Source organism: Oncorhynchus gorbuscha, linkage group LG26, assembly GCF_021184085.1.
Source record: "Oncorhynchus gorbuscha isolate QuinsamMale2020 ecotype Even-year linkage group LG26, OgorEven_v1.0, whole genome shotgun sequence".
NCBI classification, from domain to species: Eukaryota; Metazoa; Chordata; class Actinopteri; order Salmoniformes; family Salmonidae; genus Oncorhynchus; species Oncorhynchus gorbuscha.
Window position 1 is genome coordinate 19,011,771 of NC_060198.1, and position 22,862 is coordinate 19,034,632.

General features: G+C 42.5%; 2 protein-coding genes across 2 annotated transcripts; both read left to right on the plus strand.

Moving 5' to 3' along the window:
- The first annotated feature begins 1,602 nt into the window (after positions 1-1,602).
- On the plus strand, positions 1,603-16,692 carry LOC124015815 (zinc finger and SCAN domain-containing protein 2-like). Its single transcript, XM_046331300.1, has 3 exons — positions 1,603-2,065; positions 11,061-11,363; positions 13,807-16,692. Exons 1-3 carry the CDS (start codon positions 2,020-2,022, stop codon positions 14,355-14,357), a joined length of 900 nt encoding a protein of 299 aa, XP_046187256.1. The 5' UTR covers positions 1,603-2,019; the 3' UTR covers positions 14,358-16,692.
- A 2,262-nt stretch (positions 16,693-18,954) lies between these two features.
- Positions 18,955-22,625, plus strand: LOC124015789 (zinc finger protein 664-like). The gene is made up of 2 exons (XM_046331255.1): positions 18,955-19,651; positions 21,404-22,625. Exons 1-2 carry the CDS (start codon positions 19,150-19,152, stop codon positions 22,348-22,350), a joined length of 1,449 nt encoding a protein of 482 aa, XP_046187211.1. The 5' UTR covers positions 18,955-19,149; the 3' UTR covers positions 22,351-22,625.
- Positions 22,626-22,862: the final 237 nt, after the last annotated feature.

Below are 22,862 nucleotides of genomic sequence, written 5' to 3' on the forward strand. Positions count from 1 at the left end.
TCATTCCTGTCGCATTCACAGCCATATAAGGAGATCATGGAAAACGTGCCTCCAGAAATCCTGTTGATTTCCTGGTCACTCAAACATCTTGGTTTTGCCTGTAGATTTTGTTCTATGGCACTCACAGTGAAAATCTTTGCAGTTCTGGAAACGTCAGAGTGTCTTCTTTCCAAAACTATCAATTCCAAGCATAGTCGAGCATCTTTTCGTGACAAAATATTGCGCTTAAAACGGGCACGTCTTTTTATCCAAAAATGAAATACTGCCCCTATAGGACTAACATGATGGAGGCCACTGTGTTCTTGAGGACCTTCAATGCTGCAGACATATTTTTTTTAACCTTTTCCCAAATCTGTGCCTCGACACAATCCTGTCTCAGAGCTCTAAGGACAATTCCTTCGATCTCACGGCTTGGTTTTTGCTCTGAAATGAACTGTGGGACCTTATATAGACAGGTGTGTGCCTTAAGAAATCATGTCCAATCAATTTAATTTACCACAGGTGGACTCCAATCAAGTTGTAGAAACATCTCAAGGATGATCAATGGAAACAGGATGCACCTGAGCTCAATTTCGAGTCTCATAGCAAAGGGTCTGAACACTTATGTCTAAGTGCAAAAATGTCTAAAAACCTGTTTTGGGTTTGTCATTGTGGGGTACTGTGATGTCATTGGCAGGTATTGTATGTAGATTGATGAGGGCGAAAAATTATTCCATTTTAGAATAAGGCTGTAAAGTAACAAAATGTGGAAAAAGTGAAGGTGTCTGAATACTTTACACATTCACTGTATATCACTGGCAGAGTTTTCTAACGCTGGAAATTTTGTGCACAGTCACGTGGTACGAGGTATAGAAAAGTCTGCAGGTGTCAATCTGGTCAAAACCACTGATGCAGGTGCCCCTCCACCATCTGGTGGGATGGATCATGTCTACAGAGAAACCTAGTTTAAAATACTTAGATTTGTGTGAATTGGGTATATGTTGTGAAATTGGTAGATTGCACTTGTTAGATATTACTGCACTGTCGGTGCAAGAAACACAAGCATTTCACTACACCTGCAATAACATCTGCTAAACACGTGTATGTGACCAATAAAATGGGATTAGATTTGAAATAAACGTCCTATTTATCAAAGGTGCTTTTGGCTGAGATCAAAATTACTCATGAAGGGTTTGAATTAGTTAAACGTCCATTTTGATACAGAAACATTAAACCATGATTTAGATTTATTAAGAACAAGATGATTGACAAAGTCATGAAAAATTGGAAGAATTGAATAAACCACATTTTGGCAATGATAAAAGATATGCCTCTGGGGTCAAAATGAACCATGTCAGAAGTATGGTTCAATGCAAATATGTAGTGGGTGTAAAGTTTGATTCGTTTTTAATGAGTGAGAAAATAAAACAGTCAACACATGCTTCTCTTTGAACGACTTAATATAATATTAAACATTTATGAAATAAATGAAAAATAACCTTTTGGTTCCTCAACTGCCTTGCCCACTCCAGTGAGCAGATGGCGATATGCGTCTTAGGTTCTGGCGATGCTGCCAGTGTGACGTATAATCTAGTGGACGGGACGCTCCTTTCAACAACAACAGCCAGTCAGAATCCTCGGAAGCTTTCCAGCAAACATAGCTACAACATTCACGCTATTTACACTGTTTTGGTGTATATTAGTCGCTGTGTATTAAACACACTTCTGTCGTATGTACTTGTTGGCCCATTTAATTATATATTTACGTTGTTTGTCAGCTAGCTGGTTTGCTAAGTTAGCTTAGAACTAGGCTAGTCGCTAATGCTAGCAAGCTAACACCCCAGAAATGAGTACACTAAGCTACTCTCCTCCTGTTAAAGTAGAGGAAGTCTCAGTGAAACAATTAGAGGGTGAGGTTGTTACAGTGAAAGAAGAAGAGAAAGATGTTTCAGTGAAAGAAGAGGAGGATGCAGTTTTGAGTGAAAAAGGAGGAAGAAGGAGGAAACTGGATATCTGGGCCCGGTTTCCAAAAGGCATCCAATGGGATCCAATGGTTCTAATGATGAAAGGACCCTGATTAACACTAGTAAGTACTGTCTTAAAAAAAAGAGTCCTCCATCTCCATTAACTACATCACACCTGCCTGGACCCACTAGAACACACTTCCATCTCCATTAACTACATCACACCTGCCCAAACCCACTAGGATACACATCCATCTCCATTAAATACACCACACCTGCCCAGACCCCCTAGAACACATCTCCATTAACTACATCACACCTGCCCAAACCCACTAGGATACACATCCATCTCCATTAATGACATCACAGCTGCTCAGACCCACTAGAACACCCCCACATCTCCATGAACTACATCACACCTGCCCAGACCCACTAGAACACCCCCACATCTCCATTAACTACATCACACCTGCCCAAACCCACTAGAACACAATCCCATCTCCATTAAGACCATGGTGCTTGCCTACGGAGCTGTGAGGGGAACGGCACCTCAGTACCTCCAGGCTCTGATCAGGCCCTACACCCAAATAAGGGCACTGCGTTCATCCACCTCTGGCCTGCTCGCCTCCCTACCACTGAGGAAGTACAGTTCCCGCTCAGCTCAGTCAAAACTGTTCGCTGCTCTGGCTCCCCAATGGTGGAACAAACTCCCTCACGACGCCAGGACAGCGGAGTCAATCACCACCTTCTGGAGACACCTGAAACCCCACCTCTTTAAGGAATACCTAGGATAGGATAAAGTAATCCTTCTCACCCCCCCCCCCTTAAAATATTTAGATGCACTATTGTAAAGTGGTTGTTCCACTGGATGTCATAAGGTGAATGCACCAATTTGTAAGTCGCTCTGGATAAGAGCGTCTGCTAAATGACTTAAATGTAAATGTTAAATGCATTAACTACATCACACCTGCCCAAACCCACTAGAACACACCTCCATCTCCATTAACTACATCACACCTGCCCAGACCCCTTAGAACACACCTCCATCTCCATGAACTACATCACACCTGCCCAGACCCCCTAGAACACACCTCCATCTCCATTAACTACATCAAACCTGTCCAGACCCCCTAGAACACACCCCTAACTCCACTAACTACATCACAGCTGCTCAGACCCACTAGAACACACTCCCATTTCCATTAAATACATCACACTTGCCCAGACCCACTAGAACACACCCCCATCTCCATTAACTACATCACACCTGCCCAGACCCACTAGAACACACTTCCATCTCCATTAACTACATCATACCTGCCCAGACCCACTAGAACACACTTCCATCTCCATTAACTACATCACACCTGCCCAGTCCCACTAGAACACACGTCCATCTCCATTAACTACATCACACCTGCCCAGACCCCCTAGAACACACCTCCATCTCCATGAACTACATCACACCTGCCCAGACCCCCTAGAACACACCTCCATCTCCATTAACTACATCAAACCTGTCCAGACCCCCTAGAACACACCCCTAACTCCACTAACTACATCACAGCTGCTCAGACCCACTAGAACACCCCCCATCTCTTCAACTACATCACACCTGCCCAGACCCACTAGAACACACATCCATCTCCATTAACTACACCACACCTTCCCAAACCCACAAGAACACACCTCTATCAACTACATCACACCTGCCCAAACCCACTAGAACACACTCCCATTTCCATTATATACATCACACTTGCCCAGACCCACTAGAACACACCCCCACTAGAACACACCCCCATCTCCATTAACTACATCACACCTGCCCAGACCTCCTAGAACACACCTCCATCTCCTTGAACTACATCACACCTGCCCAGACCCCTAGAACACACCTCCATCTCCATTAACTACATCAAACCTGTCCAGACCCCCTAGAACACACCCCTAACTCCATTAACTACATCACAGCTGCCCAGACCCACTAGAACACACTTCCATCTCCATTAACTACATCACACCTGCCCAAACCCACTAGAACACATCTCCATTAACTACATTACACCTTCACAAACCCACAAGAACACACCTCTATCAACTACATCACACCTGCCCAAACCCATTAGAACACACCTCCATCTCCATTAACTACATCACACCTGCCCAGACCCACTAGAACACACCTCCATCTCCATTAACTGCATCACAACTGCCCAGTCCCACTAGAACACACGTCCATCTCCATTAACTTCATCACACCTGCCCAGACCCAATAGAACAAACCTCCATCAACTCCATCACACCTGCCCAGACCCACTAGAACACACTCCCATTTCCATTAAATACATCACACTTGCCCAGACCCACTAGAACACACCTCCATCTCCATTAACTACATCACACCTGCCCAGACCCACTAGAACACACCCCCATCTCCATTAACTACATCACACCTGCCCAGACCCACTATAACACACTTCCATCTCCATTAACTACATCATACCTGCCCAGACCCACTAGAACACACTTCCATCTCCATTAACTACATCACACCTGCCCAGTCCCACTAGAACACACGTCCATCTCCATTAACTGCATCACACCTGCCCAGTCGCACTAGAACACACATCCATCTCCATTAACTACATCACACCTGCCCAAACCCACTAGAACACACCTCCATCAACTACATCACGCCTGCCCAGTCCCACTAGAACACACATCCATCTCCATCAACTACATCACACCTGCCCAGACCCACTAGAGCACACCTTCATCTCCATTAACTGCATCACACCTGCCCAGACCCACTAGAACACACCTCCATCTCCATTAACTACATCAAACCTGCCCAGACCCCCTATAACACATCTCCATAAACTACATCACACCTGCCCAAACCCACTTGAACACACCTCCATCTCCATTAACTACATCACACCTCCCCAGACCCACTAGAACACACCTCCATCTCCATTAACTCCATCACAGCTGCCCAGACCCACTAGAACACACCTCCATCTCCATTAACTCCATCACACCTGCCCAGACCCACTAGAACACACCTCCATCTCCATTAACTACATCAAACCTGCCCAGACCCCCTAGAACACCTCCATCTTAATTAACTACATCACACTTCCATCTCCATTAACAACATCACACCTGCCCAGACCCAATAGAACAAACCTCCATCAACTCCATCACACCTGCCCAGAACCCACTAGAACACACTCCCATTTCCATTTAATACATCACACTTGCCCAGACCCACTAGAACACACCTCCATCTCCATTAACTACATCAAACCTGCCCAGACCCCCTAGAACACATCTCCATCTTAATTAACTACATCACACCTGCCCAGACCCACTAGAACACACCCCCATCTCCATTAACTACATCACACCTGCCCAGACCCACTTGAACACACCTCCATCTCCATTAGCTACATCAAACCTGCCCAGACCCACTAGAACACACACCCATCTCCATTAACTACATCACACCTGCCCAGACCCACTTGAACACACTTCCATCTCCATTAACTACATCACACCTGCCCAGACCCACTAGAACACACTTCCATCTCCATTAACTTCATCACACCTGCCCAGACCCACATAGAACACACTTCCATCTCCATCAACTACATCACACCTGCCCAGACCCACTAGAACACACTTCCATCTCCATTAACTACATCACACCTGCCCAGACCCACTAGAACACACCTCCATCTCCATTAACTGCATCACACCTTCCCAGACCCACTAGAACACACCTCCATTAACAACATCACACCTGCCCAGACCCAATAGAACAAACCTCCATCAACTCCATCACACCTGCCCAGACCCACTAGAACACACTCCCATTTCCATTAAATACATCACACTTGCCCAGACCCACTAGAACACACCTCCATCTCCATTAACTACATCACACCTCCCCAGACCCACTAGAACACACCTCCATCTCCATTAACTACATCACATCTTCCCAGACCCACTAGAACACACCTCCATCTCCATTAACTCCATCACAGCTGCCCAGACCCACTAGAACACACCTCCATCTCCATTAACTCCATCACACCTGCCCAGACCCACTAGAACACACCTCCATCTCCATTAACTACATCAAACCTGCCCAGAACCCCTAGAACACCTCCATCTTAATTAACTACATCACACTTCCATCTCCATTAACAACATCAAACCTGCCCAGACCCACTAGAACACACCTCCATCTCCATTAACTACATCAAACCTGCCCAGACCCACTAGAACACACCTCAATCTCCATTAACTGCATCACAACTGCCCAGACCCACTAGAACACACCTCCATCTCCATTAACTGCATCACACCTGCCCAGTCGCACTAGAACACACATCCATCTCCATTAACTACATCACACCTGCCCAAACCCACTAGAACACACCTCCATCAACTACATCACACCTGCCCAGACCCACTCGAACACACCTCCATCTCCATTAACTGCATCACACCTGCCCAGTCCCACTAGAACACACGTCCATCTCCATTAACTGCATCACACCTGCCCAGACCCAATAGAATAAACCTCCATCAACTACATCAAACCTGCCCAGACCCACTAGAACACACTTCCATCTCCATTAACTACATCACACCTGCCCAGTCCCACTAGAACACACTTCCATCTCCATTAACTACATCAGACCTGCCCAGACCCACTAGAACACACTTCCATCTCCATTAACAACATCAAACCTGCCCAGACCCACTAGAACACACTTCCATCTCCATTAACTACATCACACCTGCCCAGTCCCACTAGAACACACTTCCATCTCCATTAACTACATCATACCTGCCCAGACCCACTAGAACACACGTCCATCTCCATTAACTGCATCACACCTGCCCAGACCCACTAGAACACACCTCAATCTCCATTAACTGCATCACAACTGCCCAGACCCACTAGAACACACCTCCATCTCCATTAACTGCATCACACCTGCCCAGTCGCACTAGAACACACATCCATCTCCATTAACTACATCACACCTGCCCAAACCCACTAGAACACACCTCCATCAACTACATCACACCTGCCCAGACCCACTCGAACACACCTCCATCTCCATTAACTGCATCACACCTGCCCAGTCCCACTAGAACACACGTGCATCTCCATTAACTGCATCACACCTGCCCAGACCCAATAGAATAAACCTCCATCAACTACATCAAACCTGCCCAGACCCACTAGAACACACTTCCATCTCCATTAACTACATCACACCTGCCCAGTCCCACTAGAACACACTTCCATCTCCATTAACTACATCAGACCTGCCCAGACCCACTAGAACACACTTCCATCTCCATTTACTACATCATACCTGCCCAGACCCACTAGAACACACTTCCATCTCCATTAACAACATCAAACCTGCCCAGACCCACTAGAACACACTTCCATCTCCATTAACTACATCACACCTGCCCAGTCCCACTAGAACACACTTCCATCTCCATTAACTACATCATACCTGCCCAGACCCACTAGAACACACGTCCATCTCCATTAACTGCATCACACCTGCCCAGACCCACTAGAACACACCTCAATCTCCATTAACTGCATCACAACTGCCCAGACCCACTAGAACACACCTCCATCTCCATTAACTGCATCACACCTGCCCAGTCGCACTAGAACACACATCCATCTCCATTAACTACATCACACCTGCCCAAACCCACTAGAACACACCTCCATCAACTACATCACAACTGCCCAGACCCACTCAAACACACCTCCATCTCCATTAACTGCATCACACCTGCCCAGTCCCACTAGAACACACGTCCATCTCCATTAACTGCATCACACCTGCCCAGACCCAATAGAATAAACCTCCATCAACTACATCACACCTGCCCTGACCCACTAGAGCACACCTTCATCTCCATTAACTGCATCACACCTGCCCAGACCCACTAGAACACACCTCCAGCTCCATTAACTGCATCACACCTGCCCAGACCCACTAGAACACAGCCCTATCTCCACTGACTACATCACACCTGCCCAGACCCACTAGAACACAGCCCTATCTCCATTAACTACATCACATCTTCCCAGATCCACTAGAACACACCTCCATCTCCATTAACTCCATCACAGCTGCCCAGACCCACTAGAACGCACTTCAATCTACATTACCTACATCACAGCTGCCCAGACCCACTAGAACGCACTTCAATCTCCATTAACTACATCACACCTGCCCAGACCCACAAGAACACACCTCCATCTCCATTAACTACATCAAACCTGCCCAGACCCCCTAGAACACACTTCCATCTCCATTAACTACATCATACCTGCCCAGTCCCACTAGAATACACGTCCATCTCCATTAACTGCATCACACCTGCCCAGACCCACTAGAACACACCTCAATCTCCATTAACTGCATCACAACTGCCCAGACCCACTAGAACACACCTCCATCTCCATTAACTGCATCACACCTGCCCAGTCGCACTAGAACACACATCCATCTCCATTAACTACATCACACCTGCCCAAACCCACTAGAACACACCTCCATCAACTACATCACACCTGCCCAGACCCACTAGATCACACATCCATCTCCATTAACTGCATCACACCTGCCCAGACCCACTAGAGCACACGTCCATCTCCATTAACTGCATCACACCTGCCCAGACCCACTCGAACACACCTCCATCTCCATTAACTGCATCACACCTGCCCAGTCCCACTAGAACACACGTCCATCTCCATTAACTGCATCACACCTGCCCAGACCCAATAGAATAAACCTCCATCAACTACATCACACCTGCCCAGACCCACTAGAGCACACCTTCATCTCCATTAACTGCATCACACCTGCCCAGACCCACTAGAACACAGCCCTATCTCCACTGACTACATCACACCTGCCCAGACCCACTAGAACACACCTCCATCTCCATTAACTACATCAAACCAGCCCAGACCCCCTAGAACACATCTCCATAAACTGCATCACACCTGCCCAGACCCACTTGAACACACCTCCATCTCCATTAACTACATCACACCTCCCCAGACCCACGAGAACACACCTCCATCTCCATTAACTACATCACACCTGCCCAGACCCCATAGAACACACCTCCATCTCCATTAACTACATCAAACCTGCCCAGACCCCCTAGAACACACTTCCATCTCCATTAACAACATCACACCTGCCCAGACCCAATAGAACAAACCTCCATCAACTCCATCACACCTGCCCAGACCCACTAGAACACACTCCCATTTCCATTTAATACATCACACTTGCCCAGACCCACTAGAACACACCTCCATCTCCATTAACTACATCACATCTTCCCAGACCCACTAGAACACACCCCCACCTCCATTAACTACATCACACCTGCCCAGACCCACTAGAACACACCTCCATCTCCATTAACTCCATCACAGCTGCCCAGACCCACTAGAACGCACTTCAATCTCCATTAACTACATCACAGCTGCCCAGACCCACTAGAACGCACTTCAATCTCCATTAACTACATCACACCTGCCCAGACCCACTAGAACACACCTCCATCTCCATTAACTACATCACACCTGCCCAGACACCCTAGAACACACTTCCATCTCCATTAACAACATCACACCTGCCCAGACCCAATAGAACAAACCTCCATCAACTCCATCACACCTGCCTAGACCCACTAGAACACACTCCCATTTCAATTTAATACATCACACTTGCCCAGACCCACTAGAACACACCTCCATCTCCATTAACTACATCACATCTTCCCAGACCCACTAGAACACACCCCCATCTCCATTAACTACATCTACCTGCCCAGACCCACTAGAACACACCTCCATCTCCATTAACTCCATCACAGCTGCCCAGACCCACTAGAACGCACTTCAATCTCCATTAACTACATCACAGCTGCCCAGACCCACTAGAACACACTTCAATCTCCATTAACTACATCACACCTGCCCAGACCCACTAGAACACACCTCCATCTCCATTAACTACATCAAACCTGCCCAGACCCCCTAGAACACATCTCCATCTTAATTAACTACATCACACCTGCCCAGACCCCCTAGAACACACTTCCATCTCCATTAACAACATCACACCTGCCCAGACCCAATAGAACAAACCTCCATCAACTCCATCACACCTGCCCAGAACCCACTAGAACACACTCCCATTTCCATTTAATACATCACACTTGCCCAGACCCACTAGAACACACCTCCATCTCCATTAACTACATCCAACCTGCCCAGACCCCCTAGAACACATCTCCATCTTAATTAACTACATCACACCTGCCCAGACCCACTAGAACACACCCCCATCTCCATTAACTACATCACACCTGCCCAGACCCACTAGAACACACCTCCATCTCCATTAACTGCATCACACCTTCCCAGACCCACTAGAACACACCTCCATCAACTACATCACACCTGCCCAGACCCACTAGAACACATTCCCATCTCCATTAACTACATCACACCTGCCCAGACCCACTAGAACACATTCCCATCTCCATTAACTACATCACACCTTCCCAGACCTCCTTGATATAATATTCTTATTTAATGGAGAGAAAAAAAAACGTTTCCCTAAACTGCTTTATAATATTATAATTCAGTGAAGAATAAAAAATAGTTTTCCCTCCTCAACTGCGTTTCCTCCCTCCAGACAGCAGATGGCGATATGCACCTTTCAGGTGATGTTTCTAGTGTGACGTATAATCTAGTGGACGGAACGCTTCTTCAACAACTGCAGCCACCTTGGTAGCTCGCTGGACAACAACGTCGGAACATTCAAGTTATTTAGGCAATTTCGTGGTTTATTTGCCACTATGAGTTAAATATACTTATGTGGAAACAACTAGATACCCCATTTAATGTAATATTTACGTTGTAAGTCAACTAGCTCGCTGGTTAAGTTAGCTCTAGTTTAGTCGCTAATGCTAACTAGCTATTATCTCCGACCATGAGTTCACTAAGCTACTCTCCTCCTGCTATAGAAGAGGAGGTCTGCTGGACGGAGAAAGAAACTCTCGTGAAAGAGGAGGAGGAAGAGGAGGCTGTTACAATTCAAAAACAAGTAGAGGGTGAGGCTGTTGCCGTGAAAGAAGAGAAAGACGTTTCAATGAAAGAAGAGGATGACGCCTTCAGTGTGAAAGAGGAGGAGGAGGAGGATGTTACTGTGAAAGAAGAGGAAGAAGATGCAGTTTTTGGACTGGAGGATGAAGAGGGGGAGATTACTGTCACATTAGAGGAGGATGAAGAAGAGAAGACTGGAGAACTGATTAACACCAGTACATACAGTGAGTACTATCTTATTAAACAGGGACATTGTTCTGATTAACACCAGTACATACAGTGAGTACTATCTTATAAAACAGGGACATTGTTCTGATTAACACCAGTACATACAGTGAGTACTATCTTATTAAACAGGGACATTGTTCTGATTAACACCAGTACATACAGTGAGTACTATCTTATAAAACAGGGACATTGTTCTGATTAACACCAGTACATACAGTGAGTACTATCTTATAAAACAGGGACATTGTTCTGATTAACACCAGTACATACAGTGAGTACTATCTTATTAAACAGGGACACAAACTCTGCAGTTGTTGAACTAATGTGTGATTTTTAAAAGGGTGTTCTACACTTAAATATGTTTTTGTACTGTCAGAATGGTTCATGACGTCCTCCAGTGATTTTTAACTTTTCCTGTTGAAAAGTGATATATAAATACAGCAAATTATAAACACACTAAAGGGAAACAAATAAATGTTTTGAGAAAAATTTTTTTTTTTAGACAACTGCAAACTAGAAGGATAGTAGTAAGGCCTTCAAGGAGTTGGCTTGATGGGGAGTCATGATGTCATCCAATAGGCGACTGATCTTCATGTGAATATTCATTATTCTTTTTAAAATCCTTCCTGTTCTGTCAAGTTGGTTGTTGATCATTGCTAGAAAGCCATTTTCAAGTATTGCTATAGACCTTCAAGACGATTTAAGTCCAAACTGTAACTAGGCCACTCAGGAACATTCAATGTCATCTTGGTAAGTTCCTCCAGTGTGTATTTGGCCTTGTGGTTTAGGTTATTTTCCTATTAGTACAGTTTTTTGTATTCAGATCTCTGAATTGTAACATTTAGTGTTTCCTTATATTACACTGGGAAAACAGTTTTCATAAGCACAGTAATCCTAAATAATTTCAGAGTATGCGAAATCTAATGGTTCTCAACGAGAGTACGAGAGTCACCTTAACTTTATTGAAAACACCCAAATGGATACTGTCATTAACGTGGTTCTTCAATAATTACACATAATACTTAATACTGTAGTTGTTTAGTTACAGTCACATGTTCAACTATCATCAGAAGATCCAGGAAATCATTTTCTGAATGCCAGTCAAATGACAAACATCACGACATGCAACAACAACCAAAGTGCTTCGTCATTCATTTCTTTGGTAAAGACAGTTATGCCGTGCTCCACATTGTATCGAACATCCCTAACAAATTGATGTTTATAATGTGTTATTGTCTGCTTGATTACAGGAGGGTCTTGTTAGTCTGTTTGGAAACAGAGATACTTAGCTCATAATGTGTAGAGAACTGTTCCTTGATGGATAGGCTATTGTACAACACACAGCGCTATTTTCCTTTATTCAGGACAGTTATAATGACAACACATTACAGAGTAGCCTAGTGGGATTATTCACAAAATTATCTGGTGATCAGGTTATGAAATGTCATGACAAATACAGTTTAGATTCCATGTTTCACCTGAAATATTAAATTATTTGTAGTCCTAGGTCGATGTTATTGTTAGGTTAAGTTATGGGTCCTACAGTAGGTCTATGTTGTTGTTAGGTGAAGTTATGGGTCCTACAGTAGGTCTATGTTGTTGTTAGGTGAAGTTATGGTTCCTATAGTAGGTCTATGTTATTGTTAGGTGAAGTTATGGGCCAATTTGTTAAACACTTACTGTACGAACCCTCATTGTCAGGCTGATGGCAAAGCCAGCCAAAGAGCATTTTACTGGTTGAAGTGTTTTGTAAGTGGAAAGCAGTTGATTTGCGACAAGCAGGAAATTCAAACAAGCCTTACAATTATATTCCAATAGTAATGTGAAATGCACTCATAAGCAACCTGTAAATGGAGGCTATTTTTGCTGTCAGCCTATGAGAACTCCCCTGAGTTTTCCCACACGGTGTTGAATTAGTGAATAGACACAGAGCATAATGTGAGTTTCCTAGAGTACTCCTGATATTGCGCTGATAGTGTGCTGTAATATTCAGAATACATTGTGAAAAACTAAAATCTTTGCTCCCCGTTTTTTCTCCAGGCAGATGTACTACATCCATAACTAGTGGTTTCCTCATTAGCAGGGAGGAGTTTCTACAACCAAATTGTGTGTGCATCGTCCTCGTGCGCCAATTTTAGCAAACACAGAAGGGATTACAGAAGGATATTGGAGACCAAAAGTTGTCTGGCGCATTGCTTAGGATTTCAACAACTTGAATAACTTATTTCTAGCCTGCAATCATCGATGTTACGACTTATGTGAAAACAAGACAAAATGACTTGTTGCTAACTTGACTGTCTTAATTGTCAAATTTAACAGACGTCAATTGTTGTACAACTTCATGGGTACTCTCTGGGAATCACCTTTTACCTCAAATAAACAGTGGATTTCTGCTGTTGTGGGCCTTTAACCGTCTGTCTGACTTTGTCGTTCACACAGGAGAGAGATTGGACAATCGTGGATCCTCTGGGGAGCCTCAACAACTACATGACGCTGATGAGGCAAAGACAAGTCTCTCTGGATCAGAACTCCCCAAGAAACACCAGGGGAGACGCACAAGGAAGAAATCTATCTGCTGCTCTGACTGTGGGAAAAGATTGAACTCTTCATCGGACCTTAAAATACATCAAAGAATTCACACAGGAGAGAAACCTTACGGCTGTGAACAATGTGGAAAGAGTTTTACTCAGCGATGCAACCTGATAGTACACCAGCGGGGACATACAGGAGAGAAACCTTTTAGCTGTGCTCAATGTGGGAAGAGTTTTACTACATCTAGTTATCTAACTATACACCAGAGAATACACACAGGAGAGAAACCTTATAGCTGTGCTCAATGTGGGAAGAGTTTTACTCAGCAAAGCAGCCTAATAGTACACCAGCGGACACACACAGGAGAGAAACCTTGTGGCTGTGATCAATGTGGGAAGAGATACTCTGTTAAAAGATCTCTGATTAAACATCAGAAAATACATGGAGTTGTTTCATGATATCAATAAAATAATGTCAAATGTAGAATGTTTTTAAAATGAATGTCAGAATGCAAACGTTTGCCCCCCCTGTTCAGGTGATATTAGCCTCAGGGGAAAAATCCAGGCTCTGAATTGAAAGAGTTACTATTTATGAGATTTAACTAAAAGTGACAAACAAAAATAGAGCTGTGTTACACTTACCACATTGGTGACCCACTTGAATCAAAATACAACACTTCAAAATGTTTAGGTTTGAAATATATCCTAAACTGTTTCGACATATTGGTGATTTTGACACGTTAAAACTGTGTTTTGACATTGCGCTATTCCCATTCAGCAAAATGTAGTTGAACAGATGTCTTCTCAGGTCGTTTTTTTCAATGACTTGAAAACAACTTAATTTCAATGTACTTGCAGCCTATACACATCGGCAATTGGTCTATAATCAATTTTATTAACAATCCTACATCACTCCAGTATTTCTTGACAACATTGAAGTGCTAATTGTCTTTATTACACTACTGAAGAAGCATGACACAAATCACCTCATTTTTCAAACATTCAGCCTGACAAAAGATACATGTTTTATTATTCCATGCCTCAACATTAAGTGATTAATTGACAATACATATTAACAAAAGGGTGTATATTTGGTTTTGATATCTCATATTTACATTTCATGTAACATTTAGTAATAATTATTTATGCAACCAACTGACCATTTTTGGGTACAATTATATTGACATTGTTGCCCAGCTTTCGGAATATCAGGGTTAAGTCTCAGATGTGCCAACCCAAATGTACTAGAGGATGACATTGGGAACTGGGCCCCGATCCAACAACATGCCTATCTAGTGAACTCTGAAAAGAGAGAGAAGCTCTGCAGTGAGGTGGAAAGTATAACTAAGGATATTGCAGGAGTTGTCCGTGGTAAGGACAACTTGGTTGCTGATTGTCTCAAAGGTGGGCAGTTAGAAAGATTTGTGTTTTGCGTTCAGCCAATGTGTCACCATGGATCACAATTTATTTTGACTGCCCGTTTTTCCATATTGGAGATGAGTTTTGTTTGGGCTCGTTCCAAGGGGACTAGAGTTCTAGAAGCTCTGAGTTTTTCCCCAAAATGTATTATTTAGAAATGTGTTTTTCTTGTTGACAGTGAACACCATGTTTATATTGGTGAAGGTGAAGTTGATTTATAATGTGAAATGGCAGTAGTTAAATGTTGGTGGTGAGCAAACTTGTCCAACAAAAATATAGGATATATTGGTTTTCTTCAGTGGAAAGGTGTCACAGGCTTTAGTTTTTCCATTTATGTTTTGAGGTTGGACGTTAGCATGTAGGAAAGGAGGAAACATCGTCAGCTGTACAACTGAAATGTGTCTTTGGTGCACGCACTGATTGGTGTCACCTTGTTAGTCAGTATGTATTACACCTGTGCTGGCTTGTCCATCTCGTTAGTAGGAAGGTGTTTCACCTGAGCTGGTCCAGGTTCTATTTAAGAGTGTCTGGCCCAGTGCTCCAGTAGTCTTGATAGATGTGGAGAATCAACACATTTAGTTGCTCCACTTTTTTGGTTTGCTTCCTGTCTTTAAGTTTGGTGTTGGTTTTTCTTTTGTTTGCCTCTTCTTGGGCAGATTTAGTGGGTCTCATGGTGGGTGTCTTTTAGGTCCCAGTTGTTCTTACTAGTCAACTTTCAGTGGACACCCCCATAGTGTGGATTGGATTTAGCATCCAATTAATATTTTAATCAATGGCATTTCCTTAGGGTGCTCATTAGTCTTTCAGTTAGTCTTCTGTTTGTGTACTAAATATTTCTGTTTATTTTAATTGGATTTTTCTGTGAAGTCATTTTGTTGCATTCATGTCTGAAATGTACTGTACAAATAAAGCTTGATTTCAACAAATGAACACGATGACCGACCAATCAACAGACTCTTGGTCCCGGTTAGTATGAAAATCAGTATCAATCCCATGTCAAAGGATTCAACTACTGAAAACGTAAACAAAGAAATGGGTCAACCAGATTAATCCCACTTTTCCAGCCTGCTGAAGGCATGGTGGAGTGGTAAAACCAGGGGCTTGAGGTGGTCTCCCACAGCTCTGCTTATGTCATGTCCTGTGGCCTTGTCGTTCCATTTCTTGACTGCCCCTGCAACACAGAAATAAACATATTGTCATATTATATAAAACATTCAAAGTAATGGATATGGAGCATCTATGGCCTCATTTACACCGGGCACCTAAATGTGACTTCTGTCATCTGATCACATCAAGCTGCATTAGGTTCAGATCTACCAGGATGGGCCTTTGACAGTCTGGAATATCAGCAATGTAAAGTCATGGGGTGAATGTGTGGGGTAGGGGTAAAAGTACATTTTACATATGACCTTCATAATATCACAGAACAAATGTTTGTTTCTGAGGGGAAATTAATTTTCACACAGCCAAAAGGTTGAGAAATTTAACCAATATCAGTGGAGAATTTGCACTAATGTAAATAAACAGATGATGGAACATATTCCCTTTTGCTTACATGATGAACCGCTAAGGGGACATAAATATTTACCATCTAAACCATGTGTTACCTCTCAGCTCTCTGGCTGTAGAAGTGTTATGTCTCTTTTACATGTAAAAGAAACACAGACAAGAAAAAATTGTATCTAATTATGCCAATCTGTATGTTAGGTTTTTTGAGAAGAATGTGAATGTCAATCCATTCTAGCACCTCATCAGGCTCTGAAAAAGACTTCATTTTTACTTGTTTCTTCTATTCCAGGGGACAGCAGAGGAACTTCATCAATTCCACTCATTCACTGCTTCTATTGATGAAGATCTTAAATTCACCCTCACCTAAAATGCGCATGAAACAAGTTACCCGATGGTTGGACGATACTTTTCTCGTCAATCATCTTACATACTATACTTAAAAACCGGAAATCAACCAATCCTCCATTGTTAACGCAGTGGAAAGGTCAAATGCTTTATTATCTAAAAATTGAAAGTGAGTGACAGAGGGTAATAGAATGGTTAAGTTTATAAAAGATCAAATACAATATTTTTCCCCAATTTTTTTTAAAGTCTCATTGCAAAGTCACACCTCACTGCTCTATTTTTGGAGCTAAACATAAAACCAATCAGAATTCAGAATGATGAAGTCAGGTGTGATGTAATACCGAGGACCAGCCGATTCCCTATGATGTAAACTACAACAGAAATAACTTCAAATGTAGAACTTCAAATTAAACCAATCGTTTGCACTCATAACGATTGGTTTAATTTGCACTCAAAACAGGAAGGCGCAATGAATGGACAGGACACACACAGTATGGATGAATGTTCAGTAGTGACGGGATATAAATAGCACTCATACAGCAATTCTCCATAAATCTGCCCTAAAATATACTATAACAAAAAAAAACAATCTAAATATCTATCAAAGTTTTTGGGATCGTATAGTGGATTTAAAAATTCCTACTAATTCCTAATTGACTATAATACAAATAAATACATTGTTTGTATGTGGCTCATAATCACTACATCAGAATAAACTGTCTTCCATTTTAGTATCAAAATATATAAAATTAACTTGGAAAATTACTCGATGTCCCCCCGCTGGTGGCGAAGAGGTATAATACACCTAAACTAACAACCGGGATAATAAACTGGCTGGTGTTTCATTAGTTTATAAAACATATACTTTATACATTTGTCATAATTACCTGCATTGAAGAGACACACAGTGTGGATGAATGATCAGTAGTCGACAGGGTAAAAATAGCACTCCTAAAGATGATGCATTTTCCAGTCAATTTCCAATTTGAAAGAGGGAACTTTCACATAAAACCCAAATGAAAATCTGAGATTCGGAAAATAACATATAAAGAGGCTTTTTTGCCGCCAAACCAACAACAGTAGTTACTAAAACATAAATTATGTAATGTCAACTTTATACATTTCTATCCCAGGACCACTCAAATTTCAAATTTTCCAAAATTCTGCTGTGGATTACCCAGAACCCCATACCTTTATCACTGAGTGTATAACACTGAGTGTAATGCAAACACATGAGCAGCGCAGCGGTCTATAAGGCACTGTATTTCAGTGCTAGAGGCGTCACAACAGACCCTAGTTCCAATCCAGGCAGTTTCATAACAAGCTGTGATTTGGAGTCGCATAGGGCAGCGCACAATTGGCCCAGCATCGTCTCTGGGTTAGGGTTTGACAGGGGCAGGCCGTCAATGTAAATACGAATTTGTTCTTAACTGACTTGCCTAGTTAAATAAAGGTTTAAAAAAAATATATATAATACTTGTAACACCGTTACACTGGCATGCTACTGAGTTGATCATCCATATGACGTTGAGAAATACTGCATTGTAGGTAGTTTGGAAGAGTTCACAAAATAAGTTAATACATGTATAATAACGCAAAAACATAACAGTTTGTACTTATAGGTAACCAGATCGTGACTACAACTAGCTTACTAAATATTTAACCACACTGTGTTGTTACACTGGTGAGTAATAACTCATGCAACTCAACTGAGTCAGCAGATGGCGGTGTGAGAATTTAAGGCAATGCTGCTAGTGTGAGGTATATTCTAGTGGACGGAACGCTTCTTTCAACCGCAGCAACAGTTAGTAGTCAACCTCCGTAGGTTGTTAGACAAAATAGCCGAACCAATAAAGCTCTTTAGACGCTTTCGTGGGTATTAGCCACTGTGTTTTAAAGTTATCCGATTTATGTTGTTATTAGACAGCTAGCGGGCTGGTTAAGTTAGCATTAGCCTAGCTAGCTAACATCTCCGACCATGAGTTCACTAAGCTACTCTCCTTCTGCTAAAGAAGAGGATGTCTGCTGGACGGAGAAAGAAGCTCTCGTCAAAGAGGAGGAGGAAGAGAAGGATGTCACAGTAAAACAAGAAGTTGAGAGTGAGGCTGTTATAGTTAAAGAAGAGAAAGACGTTTCAGTGAAAGAGGAGGAGGATGTTACAGTAAAAGAAGAGGAGGAAGAGAAGGATGTTACAATACAAAAACAAGTAGAGAGTGAGGCTGTTACAGGGAAAGAAGAAGAGAAAGACGTTTCGGTGAAAGAAGAGGAAGACGCGTTCAGAGTGAAGGAGGATGTTACAGTAAAAGAAGAGGAGGATGCAGTTTTTGAAGTGAAAAGGGGGGAGATTACGGCCACATCGGAAGAGGAGGAAACTAGATATCTGGGCCCGATTTCCCAAACGCAATTTAAGGCATCCAGTGGTTCTAACGATGAACTTAGCCATAAGATGGGTTTGAGAAACCGGGCCGTGATTACCACCGGTAAGTACTGTCTTAAATACAAAGGTACAAACTCTGCAGTTGTTGAACTGATGTTTGGTGTTAAAGGGGAAATCTGCAATTGCTACATCCTTATTTTGACTTTTAAATTATTTATTTATAGCCAATGATTCTTGAAGAATATAACACATGCCTCATGAGCTTAGTTCAACTGTTGTACCCCATCAGAACCCCAAATAAGTTGTTTTACTCCAATGTTTAGAAACAATGTAAATCAACAGCCTCAACATGGTCAAAACTATAATGTTGATATCATGGATGGTCAGTCCTTGCATCCATAGGTCTGTTCAATTTCTCCAGACCCATCATCATCTTATTACCAAAACAGTTGTGGAATGACTGCTTTGTTATTGTTTCAACTGCAGATTGGTTGATTGATCTGTGGCTTTTTAAAGGGACAACCTCGTATTTAAACAGCAACAAAATGGCTGCCAAGAGACTTGGTTTGGTAAACAGCTGAGTGATGGGACTGGAGACATGTAAACACTCTCAAGTTCATAGGGACCTCGTTAAGAAGTTAAGACATCTTGGCTTAACTGTTATAAGGTGTTGGCTTGACAGTCACTGGACCCAGGTTTGAGTCCAGCTCAGGGCTCCCCCTGTATTCACTACACTATGAGTACAAGGACTGGCCATCCATGATGTCATAATTATATTTTAACCAGGTTTCTAGGCTATATAGTATATTCTAGAATTCATCCATGATGTCATAATGATAGTTTAACCAGGTTTTTAGGATATATAGTATATTCTAGAATTGCCATTGAAGATTTCCTGTGGGGGTCAAATTGTTAGAGCTGTTGATAAGTCATTGTATAATATTCAGCCAATTTATTTTCAGAGTTTGCTAAATTCAATGGTTCTAACCGAGTCACCTTAACTTTATTAACAACACCCAAATGGATACTGTCATTAACGCGGTTCTTCAATAATTACACATCATTCTTAATACTGTAGCTGTTTAGTTACAGACACATGTTCAACTATCATCAGCTGATCCAGGAAATAATTTTCTGAATGACAGTCACATGACAAACATCACGACATGCAACAACAACCAAAGTGCTTCTTCATTCATTTATGTCGGTAAAGACAGTTTTATGACAGACATTTTAGTTTCCATGTTTCACCTGAAATATTAAATGATTTGTAGTCCTAGGTCTATGTTATTGTTATGTGAAGTTATGGATCCTACAGTAGGTCTATGTTATTGTTAGGTGAAGTAATGGGTCCTACAGTAGGTCTATGTTGTTGTTAGGGGAAGTTATGTGTCCTACAGTAGGTCTATGTTATTGTTAGGTGAAGTTATGGGTCCTACACTAGGTCTATGTTGTTGTTAGGTGAAGTTATGGGTCCTACAGTGGGTCTATGTTGGTGTTTCCGCATTAGCATGGAGGAGTTTCTGCAACCAAATTGCGTGTGCATCGCCCTCGTGTGCCAATTTTAGCAAACACAGTAAGGGTCTATATTGTCTATATTGGAGACCAAAAGTTGTCTGGCACATTGCTTAGGATTTCAACAACTTAATAACTTATTTCTAGCTTACAATCATCGATGTTACTGCTAATGTGAAAACAAGACAAATGATGACTTTTTGCTTATTTTAAGACATTTGTCAAATAATTTTGTCTACTGTTTGAACAACAACATGGCTACGCTGTTGGCATCACGTTTTACAGGGGGTTTCTGCTGTTGTGGGCCTTAAACCATGTGTCTGACTTGTTGTTCACACAGGAGAGATACAGGACTATCGTGGATCCTCTGGGGAGCCTCAACAACAGGCAGAGCAGAGTCTCTCCACATCAGAACACCTCAAGAAACAACAGCAGAGACCCACAGGGAAGAAATCTATTTGCTGCTCTGCCTGTGGGAAATGTTGCAAATCTTCATCAGAACTTAAAATACACCAGCAAGTCCACACAGGAGATAAACCATACTGCTGCTCTGACTGTGGGAAACGTTTCTCAAGATCAAATTCACTAAAAGTACACCTGAGAATTCACACTGGAGAGAAATCTCACCACTGTTTTGATTGTGGGAAAAGTTACTTAAGATTAAAATCACTAAAAGTACACATGAGAATTCACACCGGAGAGAAACCTTATAGATGTGATCAATGTGGGAAGAGATTTACTATATCTAGCTGTCTGACTATACATCAGAGAACACATACAGGAGAAAAACCATATAGCTGTACTCAATGTGAGAAGAGTTTCACTACATCTAGCCAATGGATTGTACACCAGAGAACACACACAGGAAAGAAACCTCTTAGCTGTAGTCAATGTGGGAAGAGTTTCACTCACTTAGGCAGCCTGTTATCACACCAGAGAAAACACACAGGAAAGAAATCTTATATCTGTGATCAATGTGGGAAGACTTTTACTCAGTCAAGCAACCTGGTATCACACCAGAGAACACACACAGGAGAGAAACCTTATAGCTGTGATCAATGTGGGAAGAGTTTTACTAAATCGAGCAGTCTTATTGTACACAAGAGAATACACACAGGAGAGAAACCTCATAGCTGTGATCAATGTGGGAAGAGTTTTGTTACATCTAGCCGTCTTATTGAACACAAGAGAACACACACAGGAGAGAAACCTCATAGCTGTGATCAATGTGATAAGAGATACTCTGATAAAAGATCGCTGATCAAACATCAGAAAATACATACATGAAGGAGTTGTTTCATGATATCAATGAAATGTCACAGTGTAGAATGTTTTAACATTGTAGTAGGAGTATTTTAATTATGTCACAATGGAGAACCCTAATTGTTTGCCCCCTGTTCTATTGATTTCAGTGTGATATGGATATGAGCTTCATCAGTAGAAACATCTTTGTACTTTGCTCCGTTCATCTTTCCCTCAATCTTGACTAGTCTACCAGTCCCTGCCACTGAAAAACATCCCCACAGCATGATGCTGCCACCACCGTGCTTCACCGTAGGGATGGTGCCTGGTTTCCTCCAGACGTGATGCTTTGCATTCAGGCCAAAGAGTTCAATCTTGGTTTCATCAGACCAGAGAATCTTGTTTCTCATGGTCTGCGAGTCCTTTAGGTGCCTTTTAGCAAACTCCAAGTGGGCTGAGGAGTGGCTTCCATCTGGCCAATCTATCATAAAGGCCTGATTTGTAGATTGCTGTATAGGTGGTTGTCCTTCTGGAAGGGTCTCCCATCTCCACAGAGG